The sequence below is a fragment of the Geotrypetes seraphini genome, chromosome 2 (genome assembly GCF_902459505.1).
Source record: "Geotrypetes seraphini chromosome 2, aGeoSer1.1, whole genome shotgun sequence".
In the NCBI taxonomy this organism is placed as follows: Eukaryota; Metazoa; Chordata; class Amphibia; order Gymnophiona; family Dermophiidae; genus Geotrypetes; species Geotrypetes seraphini.
Window position 1 is genome coordinate 198315897 of NC_047085.1, and position 17209 is coordinate 198333105.

The window sequence follows — 17209 nt, forward strand, 5'->3', positions numbered from 1 at the left end:
ATAAATTAGTTTACTATCCAATATCACTCCGAGAAGTTTGATATTCCTGGATCTGCTGCAGGAGAAGTGTAGGAGTCTATGCCACTGGAAATACTGCTCAGTGAAATCAAATGAAGCCATGACCACGTTCTTAAGTATAAGTCCTACTTATGTTGGTTGTCTGTAACTTGGAGACTGCCTGTACTCAATAGTACATAAAGGAGGTAATTATATAACAGGGTGCCTTCATGGCACCTATTTACTAGCCAGTTGGAAGGCTCAGCGAGTCTCCCAGCACCCGTTTTTCTTTTTAATTTAATTTACTTGGCCCGACATCGCTGGATCCAGGAGCGGACAGGGAGGCTCCGCCCCTCCCCTCACCCGACAGAACTACGCTGAGCCAGTTGTAAGGCTCAGCGAGTTTCCCAGCACCCGTTTTTCTTTTTAATTTAATTAGCCCGACATCGCTGGATCCAGGAGTGGATAGGGAGGCTCCGCCCCTCCCCTCACCCGACGAAACTATGCTTAGCCAGTTGGAAGGCTCAGTGAGTCTCCCAACCCGTTTTTCTTTTTAATTTAATTGGCCCGACATCCCTGGATCCAGGAGCAGACATGGAGACTTGCCGGCGTGGGAGCGCACTCCGTCACTCCCCACACACGACAGAACTACGCTGAGCCAATCAAAGGCTCAGCGCCTAATGGCGCACTGCCGTTCGGTGCGCTGTTGAAGGTACCTTAGCGAGCGCCTTTGCGAAGCGACCCACCCCCACAACACTACCAAAAGTAAAAACAACTGAAAAACAGCAGCCAAACCACCAAAGACCCTTCCACCAACTATCATCTACCACCAAGCACCAAAAAAAAATGAAGCTAACCTCACAAGCCCAGCACGTCCTACTGTTAATCCTTCTTTTAACCAGCTGGAAGACAGCAGCTAATAACCTCCTCCCAACACCCGCTACAAATATAAATAAAACTCCTCCAAAATAGGAGAACGTCAAGTGACAGAAATTCAAACCTACAATCTAACACTCTACATTCCATTACCACAGCATGGGGAAAAAGACCAACACACACGAAGACTAAACCACACCGGCACCCCAAATCACTTATATACCCAAATACAACTCACAACTATCACACAGAGATAACCACACTCAAATGCGCCTACTTAAATATCAGAGCGCTAGGTCCAAAAACAGAGCTTATAAAAACCTGGATAACACATGAAAACCTGGACTGTCTTTTCCTCACAGAAACTTGGCTAACCTCCGACACAGACCCCAGAATAACTGAAGTCTGCCCACAGGATACAAAATTACAGTAGTCTGCAGAGCGAAAAAAAGAGGCGGAGGCCTAGCAATCTTAATCAAACAAGACCTAACCCTTAATATAATTGAAAAAAATTTCTAACCCATACATGGACCTATTAGTTTGCCAACTCTCTAGCACCACACTAAAAGACACACTAAACTGCATGCTCTGCTACATAGCGCCAGGAAACTGGTCTTTAGCAAGAACCGAAGTGGAAGACTTCATATACCAAAACTCACTAATAGCAACCTACTCCTAGGAGATCTAAATCTACACCTAGAAGATCAATCATCCAAACAAGTAGACAACTTTTTCTCATTTCTCAAAGCCTTGTCCTTCCAAATGCTAAATCCACATACAACTCATGAAAAAGGCCACCAACTTGATATCACAGCCTTCATGACCCACCAACTATCCTTAACAGAAATACATACATCTAATGGAACATGGTCCAGATCCATCTGGTCAGACCACTACACTTATACTTTCAACATCAACTGGACCAAAAACAAAAAAACTATAATAAAACTCAATAAAGTAACATACGCCTCACGCAAACACATCAAATCCTCCATATTCTAGTCTAAAATAGATGAAACAATTCTAGAAAACAACTCAGAGGACTTCATCTTACAATGGGAAAGACTATACTCCAAAACCCTTGATGATCTAGCACCACTGCAAACCAAAACCAGAACCAGTAGATCAGATAAATAGTTTGACTCCGAACTGCTACAACTCAATAGACAATGTAGACGACTAGAAAGAAAATGGAGAAAAAATCGAATTCGGATCTTACAAAATCCGCCTGGAAAAAAAAATCAACAAACAATACAAATCACAATTAAAGGACAAGAGAAAAGCACATTACACCAACCTAATAGGCACTGAAACCCAAGACACCAAAAAACTTTTTTTAAATTCTAAAAACCCTGACACCAAATCCTACCAGACCACTAACAATACTACTCCTCCCTCACCCACTCTATTAGCAGAACACATCCAAAATAAAATTACTAATGCAAGGGCTACCATCAATGACACCTCTACCATCCTAACGAATACTCAATTATCCCCACAGATAGAGATTCTACTGCAGCAGACAGAATATAGTCTCATTTCCCCAACATTCAATGGCCCAAATTCAACAAATACTACAAAAAATACAGCCATGCATCCTATGACCTCAAGAACTGTCCACCATATCTCCTAAAAACATCCAGCACAAAATTCCACGCTCTTCTTCTAAATTGGATATAAATCTCGCTCAAACGGCCACTACCCAACCAACCTCAGCGAAATCATCATCACCTCAATCCTCAAAGAGCCCAAAGGACCGATAGACCAAACAGCCAACTACCGACTCATTGCCTCTATTCCACTCTATGTCAAAATAATAGAAGGACTAGTTGCCAAATTCCTCTCCAATTACCTAGAAAACCAAAACATACTCCATCCCATGCAATCCGGCTTCAGAAACAACTTCAGCACAGAAACACTCCTAGGATCTTTCTTGGACACAGCTAGAGAACATCTCAGCACAGGAAAAAAAATGATGCTCATACAACTAGACCTGACCGCTGCGTTCGACCTGGTGGACTATAACATACTACTACAAATCCTAGATACAATAGGTATCACAGATATACTCATGGTTTGAAGGATTCCTTAAATCAAGAACCTAAAGAATAAAATCAGACAAAGAAAAATCTGAACCTTGGTCAAACCCCTGCGGAGTTCCCCAAGGATCCCCTCTATCCCAGACTCTTTTCAATCTCTATACAGCCTCCCTCAGCTCACACCTGGACAAACAAGGCATAACCTCCTACAGATATGCAGATGACATTACCATTCTCATACCCTTCGATCAACCAAAACTCTCCATGACAAACACAATACTCCAAACACTAATATCAGTAGCAACCTGGATGAAAGATCACAAATTGAAATTGAACTCAGATAAAACTAAATTCATCCTCCTAGAAAACAACAAAATACCAACCATAACCAACATTGAAATCATCGCATACAAGCCATCCTAAAATTACTAGGAATAACAATCGACAGATGCTGCACCATGCAACCGCAAATCAATAAAACAATACAAAAATCATTCTCAGTTATGAGAAACTTAAGACAAGTCCGGAAATTCTTCGAGAAAACACAATTCCAGCTCATAGTTCAGTCCCTAATACTAGGCCTACTTGACTACTGTAACATCCTCTATCTCCCTTCCCTGCAACTATAACAAAACAACAACAAACTATCCAAAACACAGCTCTCACTGAAGAAACATGACCACATTACAGAATATCTCTAATTGCATTGGCTTCCAATCCCAGCAAGAATACAATTTAAATTCTACTGTCTACTATTTAAGACTTTATACGGACACAGTCCAAACTATCTGAATAACTGCCTCATCCACAACACATCAACCAGACAAAGGAAAACTCACACCCCATTCTCATACCCCCCAATTAAGGAGGTCAAATGGAAAATACTATATGATGGCCTCCTAGCCACTCAAGCAGCCAAACTAAACAACCAAATCACCAATCTACTGATGGCATCCCTAGACTATAAAACTTTTAGAAAAGAAATAAAGACCATACTCTTCAAGAAATCCCTGAAAAAAGAAATAACACAGCAAGTTTCAAACACCACCTCTCACTAAAGCCAACTAATCCAAACAAATAACCATACTCATTTCCTACTCTCTTTGAAAATGACCAAATTTCTTTTTTTTTTTAAGTTCTTGTTGTAATACTTCCTTGATAATTCTTTTGTAATCCGCCTTGAACTGCAAGATATTGGCGGAATAGAAATCCCTAATGTAATGTAAAAGGTGAAATATGCACCTATAATTTAAGCATGAACACTCATACCAGCTGGTGTTTCATGCCTAAATAATGGAGATATAAGTGCATTCTATAAAGTGTGTGAGTCTTGCCCAGACTCTACCTATGTATATACCCAGCTGTCAGATACACCCTATATAAGATATGTGTATACTAGAAGCAACAGCTAGCACCAAGAAACAAAAGTTTCAAAGTTTATCAATAAAAAAATATGCCTAATGTGACCGTATTGCCAAATAAGGCTGCATTGGAGATCACTGGACTTTTTAATGCACAATAATTATATGACAAAAGTCTTCCAGCACAGATGAATTAACCAACCATTCTTTAAATCAGTGGTCTCAAACCCGCGGCCCGGGTGCCACATACGGCCCCCCAGGTACTATTTTGAGGCCCTCGGTATGTTTATCGTAATCACAAAAGTAAAATAAAACAGTTTCTTGATCATATGTCTCTTTAGCTATAAATTACAATATTATTATTAAGACTTAGCCAAAAGGAAAGATTTATAAACTATAAAGAGTTTTACCTCATGCAAAATTGTTATTTCTTTAATAAGATATTAACTATTTTTTCTGCGGCCCTCCATGTACCTACAAATTCAAAATGTGGCCCTGCAAAGGGTTTGAGTTTGAGACCACTGCTTTAAATGTATTTTCATGAAACAAAGACAGGGAACCACCGCTGCTGTTGAAACAATCGCATATTTACAGGATAGCATTTAGGCAGATTTTTGGCATTTATGTTTGTATATGCACAAATATGCACTTATATGTCATTATTCTTAACATTTACTTGCATAATTGGTGGGTGGATAGATGTTAACACCCACTTTTTAGAATTACTCTCAATATGGGACCTGTGGCAAATAACACGCCCTAATGCACGTTGGCAAGAAGTAATGCAGAAGCACTGTTCAGTAAATATAACTCATAATCGGGAAAGTTATTCCAAATCTTTTGCACTATAACAGAAAAGGAAAAATTATGTTCTTACCTGTTAATTTTCTTTCCCTTAGACGCAGCAGATGAATCCAGAGACCAATGGGATAGCTCACATCTACCAGCAGGCGGAGATAGAGAAACTGATTAACAGGTGGTCTTATTGGCTGGCACTCCTCCTGTCTCATCAGTATAGCTCCTTGCCCAAGCACATTTAACCATCAATAGGCATAGCATGTAAAAAACTTCTTTCCCAGAACAAATCGCAAAAGGCAACGATACAGAATACAACCATCAACAACAACCAATCACGAAAGTCCCACACGAAAAAACCGACAACCAAATACCAGAAAGGGTGGGGCTCTGGATTCATCTGCTGCGTCTAAGGGAAAGAAAATTAACAGGTAAGAACATAATTTTTCCTTCCCTAGCAACAGCAGCAGATGAATCCAGAGACCAATGGGATGTAGCAAAGCAATCCTCAATCTGGGTGGGAAGCAAACGCCGCCTCCGCAACAACCAAAGCACCAAAACGCCCCTATCGCATGTGCCCGCACATCCATGCAGAAACGCGGAGAGAAGGCACTCTCGGAAGACCAATTAGCCGCGAGACAAATCTCCTCCAAGGAAAAAACCTCTGGGCCGAGCCCAAGAAGTAGCCATTGCTCCAGCGGAATGGTCATGAAGTTCAATCGCCACCCGCTTCCCTGCCAGCAGGCAAGCATAAAGAATGTCCTCCTGGACCCATTGAGCGATGGAGGCTTCGGACGCCGCCATATGCATGAGGCGTCCCTTGAAGAATACAAAAAGGAGATATAAACAACTAAAAGTTGTTAGAAACCGAGCTCACGGAGAACGCTACATACGTAACAAAAAATGCATTGAATAAAAGCACTGCTCCCAATTTCTCCTCCCAGGAAGAAGGAAGGAAAAGCGAGCATGACGTAAAAGAAAGGATGACACCCCCCTAGAAAGAAATAGTGGTACCATCCGAACTGATACCCCATATGGCGGAAATCAGAAATAGGAATCCCTGTTGAACAAGGCCTGCAACATAGCAACTGCAGAGCTGAAGCCATGGCCACAAGGAACCCCATGTTCAACGGCACAGCTCTTTAGAGTCCCAAAAGACAAGGCTAAATGAAGCCTTCGGTAAACTTAGAAGAAGTACGTGAAGATTGTACTCCAAACAGGGCTTTTTAAGAGGCGCATGAATATACCGCACTCTGATTAGGAACTGAACTACAGGAAGCTGAGAAGTCAGCGAAGAGCCATATACCTAGCCCTTGTAACAAGCCAAGAATGGCACCAGAAGCTGAAGGGCATAGAACGCTAAGCCCTTGGCAATACACTTGTGCCAAAAAGGAACTCTGGAGTGGTTCAAACGTGAAGAAGCACCCAAGAAAGGAAAACCCTCCAAAAGGAAGCAGAAGACACAGGAGAAGATGTCCGTAGCACCTGGATAAGAGAAGAAACAACTTTCTTCGCATAACCCGTACACGTCAGCCAAGATTATCCAAAAAAAACTAGGTCGTAGTACAAATATCCATGTGGATCGGACCCTAGGCGGGCAAAGCCGGAGACGCCAGGAAACTTCTTAGTCCAGCTGTCGAAAGACTCATCAAATCCGCATAGGAAGGAAGGCGCCGTCAATCCAGGGATTCTACACACACTGTGCCCGGAAGGCGAGCTCGAGATGGCAAATCCAAGCCATCATCAGCCAGCGGAAAACACTGAAAAGGAGAAGGCAGAGGCGAGAAAGGAGCCATGCAGCAACCCCCTCTAACTCCCACTCCCTGGGCCCGCCGAAGAAGCTAGGAAGAGTAGAATTGAGAGACGGGGCCATGCGGTCCAGGTCAAGGAGATCTCGCTTTCCTAAAAGGAGCTAGAACGCCTGAGCCACAAATCACAATACCCAGGATGCAGAAGATTATACTAGTACTAACATGCACACTTTCAAGAGCGTACACAGCGCTGTACACAGTCACATCCAAGAAATGGCCCATGCTCAGATTCCATGGAGAAAAAGTCTATCCACACTCTTATCCTGATCCAAAAAAGGATCTGCCAACAGAAGACGAAGACGAGAGTCCACCCAATGAAGCAGACCAACTTCACCTGCCAACTGAGTAGAACACCTACTGCCCAATCTGTAGAGAAAGACCCCCATCCTAATACTGACCAAAAGGACCCTCAGCGGCAATCCGGAAGAATGATCTGAAGCTCCAGAAAGATAGCCTGACCCTGATCAAGAGTAGAAGAATGAACAGGTACTGAGTCGCCTCCGAAGACCAGACTCCTGGAGCTGAGGATGGAAGCCACCAAGCCCCCCAACCCGACAGCCCTGGGTGGTCGTTGGTCATGAGCTAGACCAGCAAAGACCGAGGCATACCGTGAAAAGAGAACCGCGCTGAGCCACCCAATCATACAGAGCGATGCATGAGGAGCATACCAAATAATTGGAGCCCTGAGATACCGGGAACCACTGGAACAAAAGTGACTGCTGAAGCATAAGAAGGGGAAAGCAAGTCGAAGGTCCCAGTGGAGTCAGCAATATGGATCCCAGAAACCGTACAGAATCCTATACTATTGGTCATGGTAAGCGAAGAAGAATACCAATCTGAGACCGAGACCCCATGCCTAAGTCTCTGGAAAGAAACACATGTCTCTCCTATATAAAGAAAAACATTACCCCGATATACCAATAAACAGAACAGGAGAAAAGAGCGCTGTGCAAATTCGAAGATGCATGTGTAAAGAACCGAGGAAAAGATACCACCCTTTTCTCGTCAGTCAAATGGCCCGACTGGAAGTCATCCGAATCAAGCAGGCAGTCAAGAAGAAATTAGATGAATCGCCCGGTAGCGCCAAAACGGTACCACCGCCCACATCACCTAAAACGTTCGTGAAGCCTTGGGTAGGCGAAATGGCATTTGCCAAAACCGGAAGCGCCGCTTTAAGAGAGGCAGGCAAACTAAGTGCCGATGCGGAGTCCCTAGAGAAAATGTAAATATACTCCCAGGTTGTCTGCAGAAATGTGCAACCCCGAGACACTAATTCAGCAGAATGGGATCCAGCCTGCCCAATGCCCCCGTCTCGGGCACCATGCAGGAAGTGGAACTACGTCCCTTAGTTCCCAAAGAACTACAAGAACTGTCCTGAGGACCAGTAACACTGAAAAGGGAAACACAAAACATAGAGACTCCAAGAACGAACTGGAAACCGGAGGAGGATGCAAAGATGCAAGCATCCGGAAAAATCCTTACAGCCCACTGATCAGACATTAGAGTCTTCCTCCTAATGAGAAAGCCTGAAGAGTCATTGGAAGAAGTCAAGATCCCCTCAGAATGAAGTGCAGAAGGTCAGGGAATGGCAGGATGAGACGGTAGGATCTGCAAGAAGATTCTCCTAGGAAAAATCAAGTTTCCCAATGTAAAGAGGAATATACTGTAACCATGAAAACAGTACCAACTCCCTGCCATGGGGGCGAAATACGTAAGGCTTAGAAAGGGAATACGCACTAGCTGCCAGCAAGAAGCTATACTTACCGCCCTTTGACAACCACAGCAACTTAACAGGTATCAGACAACAGCGTCGTGACCTGCCCATATGACTGCTCCCTGTCCATGAGAAAGCCGAAAGAGCTGACAGCGTGTGTGCAGTTCCATGTGGCCCAGGGAAGGCAAATGATGGGACACCCCGGCCGTAGACTCTGGAACGCTATACAGAAAAGATTGTTACGCCCGATGGAACTCGGAAATAGCCAATATGTCCCTAAACAGCTTGAAAGGGTAGGAAGCAGTACAACAGTGCCACCAGACACCGTCCGCGCAGCAACAATGGCACCAAGAATAAGGAACTGCCAAACGTACATAGTGTCACCCAGGTGAGACCTCGAGAGAGATGAAGAGATCCCCAAAAGAAAAAAAAACTGGGAACTCTCCTGCGACTGGCTCAAGTTGTACCATGAGACACGGCTTCTACCAACCCAGGATGGAGGGAAGCCGAAACTGGGTGGTGAAGAACAGAGCCAAAACCGCACTCTAATGGGCCTGCAGCGAACCCACAGGAGATAACGCCAGCGCGGCAAATTAATGAACTCGGGAGACCTCCACATACCGGGCCCCAATATCTCATGAAAGCAGGAGAAAACTGCAAGCAACTTCCTTCGCATTTGACCAAGAGGCCTAGAAGCCATGGAAGAGCCCATAGAAGCCAGCTACTAGGGAAACCTCTGAACGCCCCCCCCCCCCCCCCCAGTGCAGGAGCGTTGTTTTTTGTTTTTTTTTTTAGACCGTTGTTCACTGAAAGACCGCGGCTCTCAGCCAGGGAAGCAAACACAGCCGCGGCAAGCAGAAACTCAAGCCACACTGTGACGCGCTCAGCCGAGCAAGAGAACAAGCCTGAGCCTGTTTCGCCGGCTCTATGCAACTGGGAGGGCAAAACAAGGAGACCGGAAGGCGCAGAGAGAAGGAAGCCGCTGAAACAGACCACAAGAACGCCGCAGCGCGTCTGTCAGCGTCGGAGCACCAGTGCGATCCACCAGCCCGCGGAAAGGCACGGGCTCCATAAACAGCGTACACCCAGTAGCGTCCGACCACCGCCGCGGTACAAGCCGAGCGAAGGGCAGCCTCAGCGAAACCCGCTGTAAATGCAAGTACTCACCCCTGCCCCCACAGTCAAACACCATGCGTCTCCCGCGCGCGGGAAAGCAGCGGCTCCTCATAATCGAGCCCAAACTATAATGCAGGGGCTCTCTTCACGCAAACATATGCAAAAAAGAAAATGAGCCTCCACTAACTGTAAAATATGTACCGCTCACCAAAACTTAGCCGATGAGAAACAAAGAAACATCAGGCAAACCACTCGACCGCACAGCCACCGTGTCCCCCGAAGAACCCAACACAACACTAACCACCAGAAAATAGAACTTGCAACTGCAAGGCAAAAAAGGCATACTCACAACCCGGCTCACAGGGCTGTTAGACGCCGGCAGGAACAAGTTGAGCACCACTGAGAGTACCCAATCAGGGAAAGCAGATGCAGTCTCTCTCTTTTTTTCTTTTCTTTTTTTTTTTTCCAGGGAAAGAAGAAAAAATAGAGACCTAAATAGACCCTCTATCATAGGAGGGAGGGTGAGGCAGGGACCTGGGGGGGCCCAGGTGTAACCCCTAAAGCCGGCACCGTTCAGCCGGACACCCCTGTCTCACTGAAGAGAAAATCTCAACAGGAGAAATTAAGTTTCCAGCCACAGCCAGAATCCAGGAGCTAGGTGAATAGCGACCTTGTCCTGCTGGGAGATAGAGAATACTATACTGATGAGACAGGAGGAGTGCCAGGCAATAAGACCACCTGTTAATCAGTTTCTCTATCTCCGCCTGCTGGTAGATGTGAGCTATCCCATTGGTCTCTGGATTCATCTGCTGCTGTTGCTAGGGAAAAAGCCATTTTCACCGATTTTTCTAGGCTGGCCATAGCTCTCCCTGGAATTTACAATATCCCCTCTTTATGTATCAAAGTACATGTCCTGGGAGGTAAGATTACAACCTGTTCCCTAAACAATACAATGCTATTCTATTCACAACTTTAAAGGTCAAATAAAATACTCTTAAATTTAGTCTGTCCCTCTATGGGGAGCCAATGCAAAGAAAGTAATATCCTTGCACTTATTTTCTAGCTCCCAAGATATCCACTAGTCTAGCAACCTTGTTTTGAATACATTATAATCTTTGTAGCTGTTTCTGTGGGAGCTTAATGTAGACAAGAGTTGCAATAGTCCAGTCTAGAAACTGCAAGACATTAGGTCAGTTACAAAATCACTCTCTAATAGCAGTGGCACAGACTCCTACACTTCTCCTGCAGCAGATTCAGGAATATCAAACTTCTCGGAGTGATATTGGATAGTAAATAATTTATCACCAACAGATCAGCTCTGTGGTTAAAAAATACTTTTTTAGACTATGTATATAAATCACATAAGGGGCTGAAATCTAAAACACAGGCTAAATCGCGGACCAATTTTTTTATTAAGATACTTACCCTCTCTTTTATTAACGTACAGTGTGGGCCCCAGCGCCGGCAGCTGCTCTGACACTCACAGGACTTCTATGAGCATCGGATCAATCACTGCCGGCGCCAAAACCTATGCTATGTGCCAGCAAAGGAGGGGGTTAGTCTTAATAGAAGTATAGTGATACAACCTCTCCAACCCCATGCCGGCTACGTGTTACATACAAAATAAATTTTTTTTTAAAAGACTTTTCCTCTCTCTTTTAGGTTCTAGTTCATGCTTGCTGTCTAACACCAGCTCTGACAGGATACACATTTCAAATCTGAGATATTGTAATCACAAAATAGAAAATAAAATTATTTTTTCTACCTTTTGTTGTCTGGTCATTTTGCTTTTGGTCCCAGTTTCTCTTTCTGATTTTGTCTATCTTCTAATTCTCTTTCCAGTGTCTGCTATCCATTTTTTTCTCCTCTTTTCTCTTGCTTCAGTCCCTGTCTCCAATAAATGGATTTTTCCCTTTCAAGTTTTCTCCTTTTTTCTTTTCTGATTTTGTCCACTCAAATCTCACCCTCTCATCCTTCACCTTCTTTTTAAATTTTCAGCTACCTATCAATTTCCCATCTTATTTTATTCTGTAGCTCTCCCATTTCCCATCTCACTCCTTTCCCAGCCTCCTATTTCCTTCCATCTCTCCTCCTCTCTCTTCTTGGTCCAACATTTTGCTCCCTCTCTTTTCTATTGTTCTTCTTCCCTCCCCTTCATGCTGAAGAATGAGATGGAAGGAAAAAAAGAGATGCTGCCTTTTCTCCCTTCCACCCCCAAGCCTAACATTTCTCCCTCCCTTCCCTAGATCCAACTTCTTTCCCTTTCTCTTCCCAACTGCCCCATCCCATCTCTCCTCCTGTCTGACTGCCTCCATCCCTCCAGGTCCACCATTTCTCCCTTTCTCTTCCCAACAGTTCTCCCTTAAATATCCGTTTCCTTCTTACTTCACACCACCCCAGGCCCAACCTCTCTCCCTTCATCTCTCTCTCTTCACAGCCCAGCATGTCTTTCCCTCCAGCGCCGGCCCTCTCTCCTCACAGCCCAGCATGTCTTTCCCTCCTGTGCCAGTGCATTGTCACTGCCAAGCAAAAAAATCTGTTGGCTTTGGCAATTCAGCAATGTTGTACATAGCTCCCCCTCCTGCTTTTCGACTGTCGTGGTCCGTATCCAATGACGTGCAACTTCCTGTTTCTGCCCAGGTGGACCACGGCAGACGGAAAGCGGGAAGGGGAGCCAAGGACAACACTGCTGAGGCCAGCAGACTTTCCAGCATGATGGTGACATCAGACTGGCATGGGAGGGAAGACACGCTGGGCTGTGAGAAGGGGAAGTTCAGAAACATTGCTGCAGGCCACATAAAAAGGCCAGATGGGCCGGATTTGGCCCGCAGGCCTTGTGTTTGGCATGTGTGCTCTAATAGCAAAGGCCAAAGGTATCTTAAAGTTCTCAGTTATTCAAAAACAGATTAGATTACTAAGGACATTGCCAACCCATTGTGAGACTGGCGCCCAAGAAAAGGATCTGGTTGTCATTGTAGACAATACGATGAAATTTTCCACCCAATGTACGGCAGCGGCCAAAAAGCAAATAGGAAGCTAGGAATTATTAAAAAAGGGATGGTTAACAAGACTAAGAATGTTATAATGTCCCTGTATCGCTCCATGGTGCAACCTCAACTGTAGTATTGCATTCAATTCTGGTCTCATCTCAAGAAAGATATAGTGGCGCTAGAAAAGGTTCAAAGAAGAGCGACCAAGATGGTAAAGGGGATGGAACTACCGTCGTATGAGGAAAGACTAAAATGGTTAGGGCTCTTCAGCTTGGAAAAAGATGGCTGAGGGAAGATATGATTGAAGTCTACAAAATCCTGAGTGGAGTAGAACGGGTACAAGTGGATCGATTTTTCAATCCGTCAAAAATTACAAAAACTATGGGACACTCGAAGTTACAGGGAAATACTTTTAAAACCAATATGAGGAATTTTTTTTTTTCACTCAGAGAATAGTTAAGCTCTGGAACGCATTGCCAGAGGATGTGGTAAGAGCGGATAGCTTAGTTAGTTTTAAGAAAGGTTTGGACAAGTTTCTGGAGGAAAAGTCCGTAGTCTGTTATTGAGAAAGACACGTGGAAAGCCACTGCTTGCCCTTGCTATACCTTGGGTTTTGGCCAGGTACTAGTGATCTGGATTGGCCACCGTGAGAACGGGCTACTGGGCTTGATGGACCATTGGTCTGATGCGGTAAGGCTATTCTTATGTTCTTATCTCTTGAAAACCTTTGGGAGGACCCTTCACTTTATTAAAATATCTTATATACTGCCAACTGTTAAAATGCTGAATCAAGGCAATTCACCAAGAAAACAAAATAAAACAAAATCTCAACATTAAATATATATGAGGAGACAGAGGGTAGGGGTAAATGGAGTTTGCTCCAAGGGAAAGGATGGTTTTAGTGGAATGTCACAGAGATATATTTTGAAAAATGAGGGTGGAGGATCGATAAAGATTGTGGACATTTGAGTTATATTACTCATATGGCAATCTGAGGATCCCTGTGAGAAAAGCACTCATATATGCGTTGAGACAACTAAGTATATTATATACGTATAGAATAATTTTTCCGTTGAAAAGGGTTTAATTCTGGTACATTAGTTCTTACATTCGAGTAGCAGAGGTTGTAGGATCAAATCCCAGTGCTGCTCCTTGTGACCCTGAGAAAGTCACTTAATCCTCCATTGTCTCTGGTACAAAATGAGTACCTATATATAAGTAAACCACTTTGAATTTACAACCACAAAAAAGTGGTATACGTGTACAAGTCCCATTCCCTTTACCCCATTTAAACATCTATTTAAGAAAGAAACATAGAAACATGATGGCAGATAAAGGCCAAACAGCCCATCCGCAATAACCATTTATCTCTTCTTCTAAGAGATCCCACCTGCTTATCCCGCGCTTCCCTGAATTCTGTAGTTATACATTTTTAAGCCCTCATCTTACCTCACAGGGTTTTTGATGCAGACCCTGAATCTTTTCCGTAATCCTTTTCTGGACCATATCCACTCTGTATCCTTTCTGAAGTCCTTCAATTTGAACTTTGACTCAATTTTTGGGGATGAGCAGAATTTTTAAAACAATCTGTGATCAGCTAGCTATGTAACTCATATATTGCAATTTTCAAATCACAATTTGGGCAATTCTTATAACAGGGTGTCTTCATTTCTATGCCCTATGGGGTGGGTGGTAGGCACCTAGGTTCTACTACAGAATACTAACATAACCCATTATCAATGCACTTAACATATAGAAACCCACACCAACCATAGAGCTGGCATTAAGGTCCCGATTCTATAAATGGCGCCTAACACATGGCGCCAAGGAACATGGTACATAGCGCATGTCGATCATAAGTTAGGCGTTGTTTATAGAACCGTGCCTATGGATTCCTAAATTGGGATTAGGCACTAGTAGATATCAAAACCTTTATGCCAGGGTTTTCTTGGCCTAAGTACCACTGCCTAAGTCCAATTTAGGCGTCTATACACAAAACACAACTATGATCTACCCTTAACTATAACCACTTTCTGGTAGGTGCCTTGGACTAGGTGCCTAGATGAACATGGTAGGCACCTACTGAGTTAGGCACCTAGAAAGCGATTGATTTTAATTTAAGCCAATTATGTATTGCTAATTGCTTGCTATCGATGAAAATTAAGCTTTTTAAATAACCCCCCTTTTGCAAAGCCGCGCTGCCGAGCAGCATGTGCTAAATGTTGAGCCACCCATTCTATGCCTTTGAACAGCTTGGCATTTAGCTCTCGCTACTTGGCAGTGTGGTTTTGTAAAAGAAGGGGTAAGTTAGAACGTAAGAATTGCCGCTGCTGGGTCAGACCAGTGGTCCATCGTGCCCAGCAGTCCGCTTCCGCGGCGGCCCTTAGGCCAAAGACCAGCGCCCTAACTGAGACTAGCCTTACCTGCGTACGTTCTGGTTCAGCAGGAACTGATCTAACCTTTTCTTGAATCCCTGGAGGGATCTAGATAGGCGAGGCATGCCGATCTAGGCGCCTAACTCTACGCATCTTTTATAGAATCTGGGCCCAAATGCAGACACCTAAATACAACAGAAATATGCATAACTTACAGTCTTCTGTAAGTTATGTGCCTAAGTGGGAGCCATACCTGTCCTGCCTATGTGCATTTAAATGTCAGCACCTTGTTTACAGAATTGCTCTCTCAACCTTGACATGCTCATTTTAAAAATAAAATTTCAAAATATGTTTACTTAAATATAAACAAAGGCCTAGCAAATTAGCTACTGCACTATCAACCCTAGTATACTGTGTTGGATAAGGGAAGGGAAGAGGAGGATCTGCATGCACTAGATTTAATAACAGATGGGGAAGAAATAAGTTAACACTTTGTAACGTAAAAAAAAACAGCCATACCAGCTTCTTCTTTATCTTGCTCGTCTGTTAGTCCAACTGAGATTCCCATATCTAAACATTTCTTGCCATGTGCCTTGGACTTCATATGTTTTGTCAAATTACCTTTAAAATAAAGTTTATATTTTAAATTAAACATACACACAGAAATAAAATGACTATACTTTGTCTAAAATAATACAAAATTTAGATAAGCTCTCAAAGGCATAGGAAAATACCTGCTGTACCTGAATGTAACTCACTTTGAGCTACTATGGAAAAGATGTGATCTAACTAAGGGCTCCTTTTACAAAGCCACAGTAGCGATTGCCCTGCGACAAATGCCCATTTTTATTTTATTTGAAATCAAACGTAGAGATTTCTTCAGTCTTCCATTAGTTTTTAACAGGTATGCAAGTAGGGAAGGAAGGCACATAGGGCTATAGATGCACTAAAGTCAGTGATTGTCACTAAACCTGTTTTCACAGCTTTAGTGACTATCACTTTTACTAACCCAGTTCATAAAAAAACAGCCCACTGCATGTTTTTCCCCTCAATCGCCCATTTTCCGATCTGGCAATGCATAATAGCTAAAACCCCATGCAAAGTAGCCAAGTGATTGATGCACTAACATCACTTGGCTATTGAAAAAAAAGGGTTTTTTACTGATAGGAAAAACCAACAGTTATGCCTGTTTTTGTTTTTTTTTTTCAGATATGGGACAGATATTTTGCGTGTTATACATGCAAAATATCTGTTCCATTAAAAAAAAGAAAAAAGTCCCCTACTACCGATGATGGCCCTCCCCCACGACCCCTGACAAATGCAGCATGAGAGAAAATTGGCAGGAGGTATGCCTACTCTCTCCTGCCACTCAGAACATCCCTGCATCATGCCCCCTGTGCCAGGCACCCCCGAGCCACTGTCTCCGCTCCTGAACCCTCCCAAAATAGCAGGAAGGATGCCCACTCCCCCCTACCACCGGAAGTCTCCCCCCCTGTACTTTTTTAAAAAGTTGAAAGCAGGAAGCCCGCTCTGAGGCTCCCGCTTCAGGACCAGCAGTCCCAAATGACTGGCCTTCTCCTTCCCTGTGCATCATGTGATGGACGAGGAGGGGACCAAAGGCCTGATTGGTTGAGGAGCCTTAGGTGTCTGAGTCAATCAGGCCTTAGGCACTTCCCTCTGTATCCAGGATACAGGAGGGAGGTGCCTAAGACTGGCTTGACCAATCGGAGTCTTAGGCCACTCCCAGTGCCTCCCAGAATGCACTGGGATACAGGCCTAAGATTACTATAGGAGGGGCCTTAGGCACCTGGGCCAATCAGGGCCTTAGGCCCCTCCCCAGTGCAACCCACAATGTACAGGGATGGGGAAGACCCACCATTCTGTGGAGGCGGGCCTGCCAGCTGGAAGGAGTAAACTCTCCGGCCAGCCAATGGTAGGGTACTGGTAGGGTCAGGGGGGGTCATGCCTTCAGGGCGGTGGAGTTCCAGCAGGAGGGACTGGGCATCCCTCCTGCCAGTGATCTTTGGAGGATGGGTGGGTCTCCGGCAGGAGAGAGTGGGCATCTCCTCCTGCTAGGGGATGTCTCGGGAGGGGTGGCAGCAGGAGGAATTGGGCATCCCTCCTACCAGGGAATG

At 44.3% G+C, this 17209-nt stretch overlaps 1 protein-coding gene across 4 annotated transcripts in view; it reads right to left on the reverse strand.

Moving 5' to 3' along the window:
* HIVEP1 (HIVEP zinc finger 1) overlaps positions 1-17209 on the reverse strand; it is a 365398-nt gene that overhangs the window by 33646 nt on the left and 314543 nt on the right. For all 4 annotated transcript variants that reach the window (XM_033934667.1, XM_033934663.1, XM_033934665.1 and 1 more), the window contains one exon: positions 15594-15695. In XM_033934667.1, the coding sequence (XP_033790558.1) occupies positions 15594-15695 (102 nt within the window). The remainder of the gene's footprint in view (positions 1-15593; positions 15696-17209) is intronic.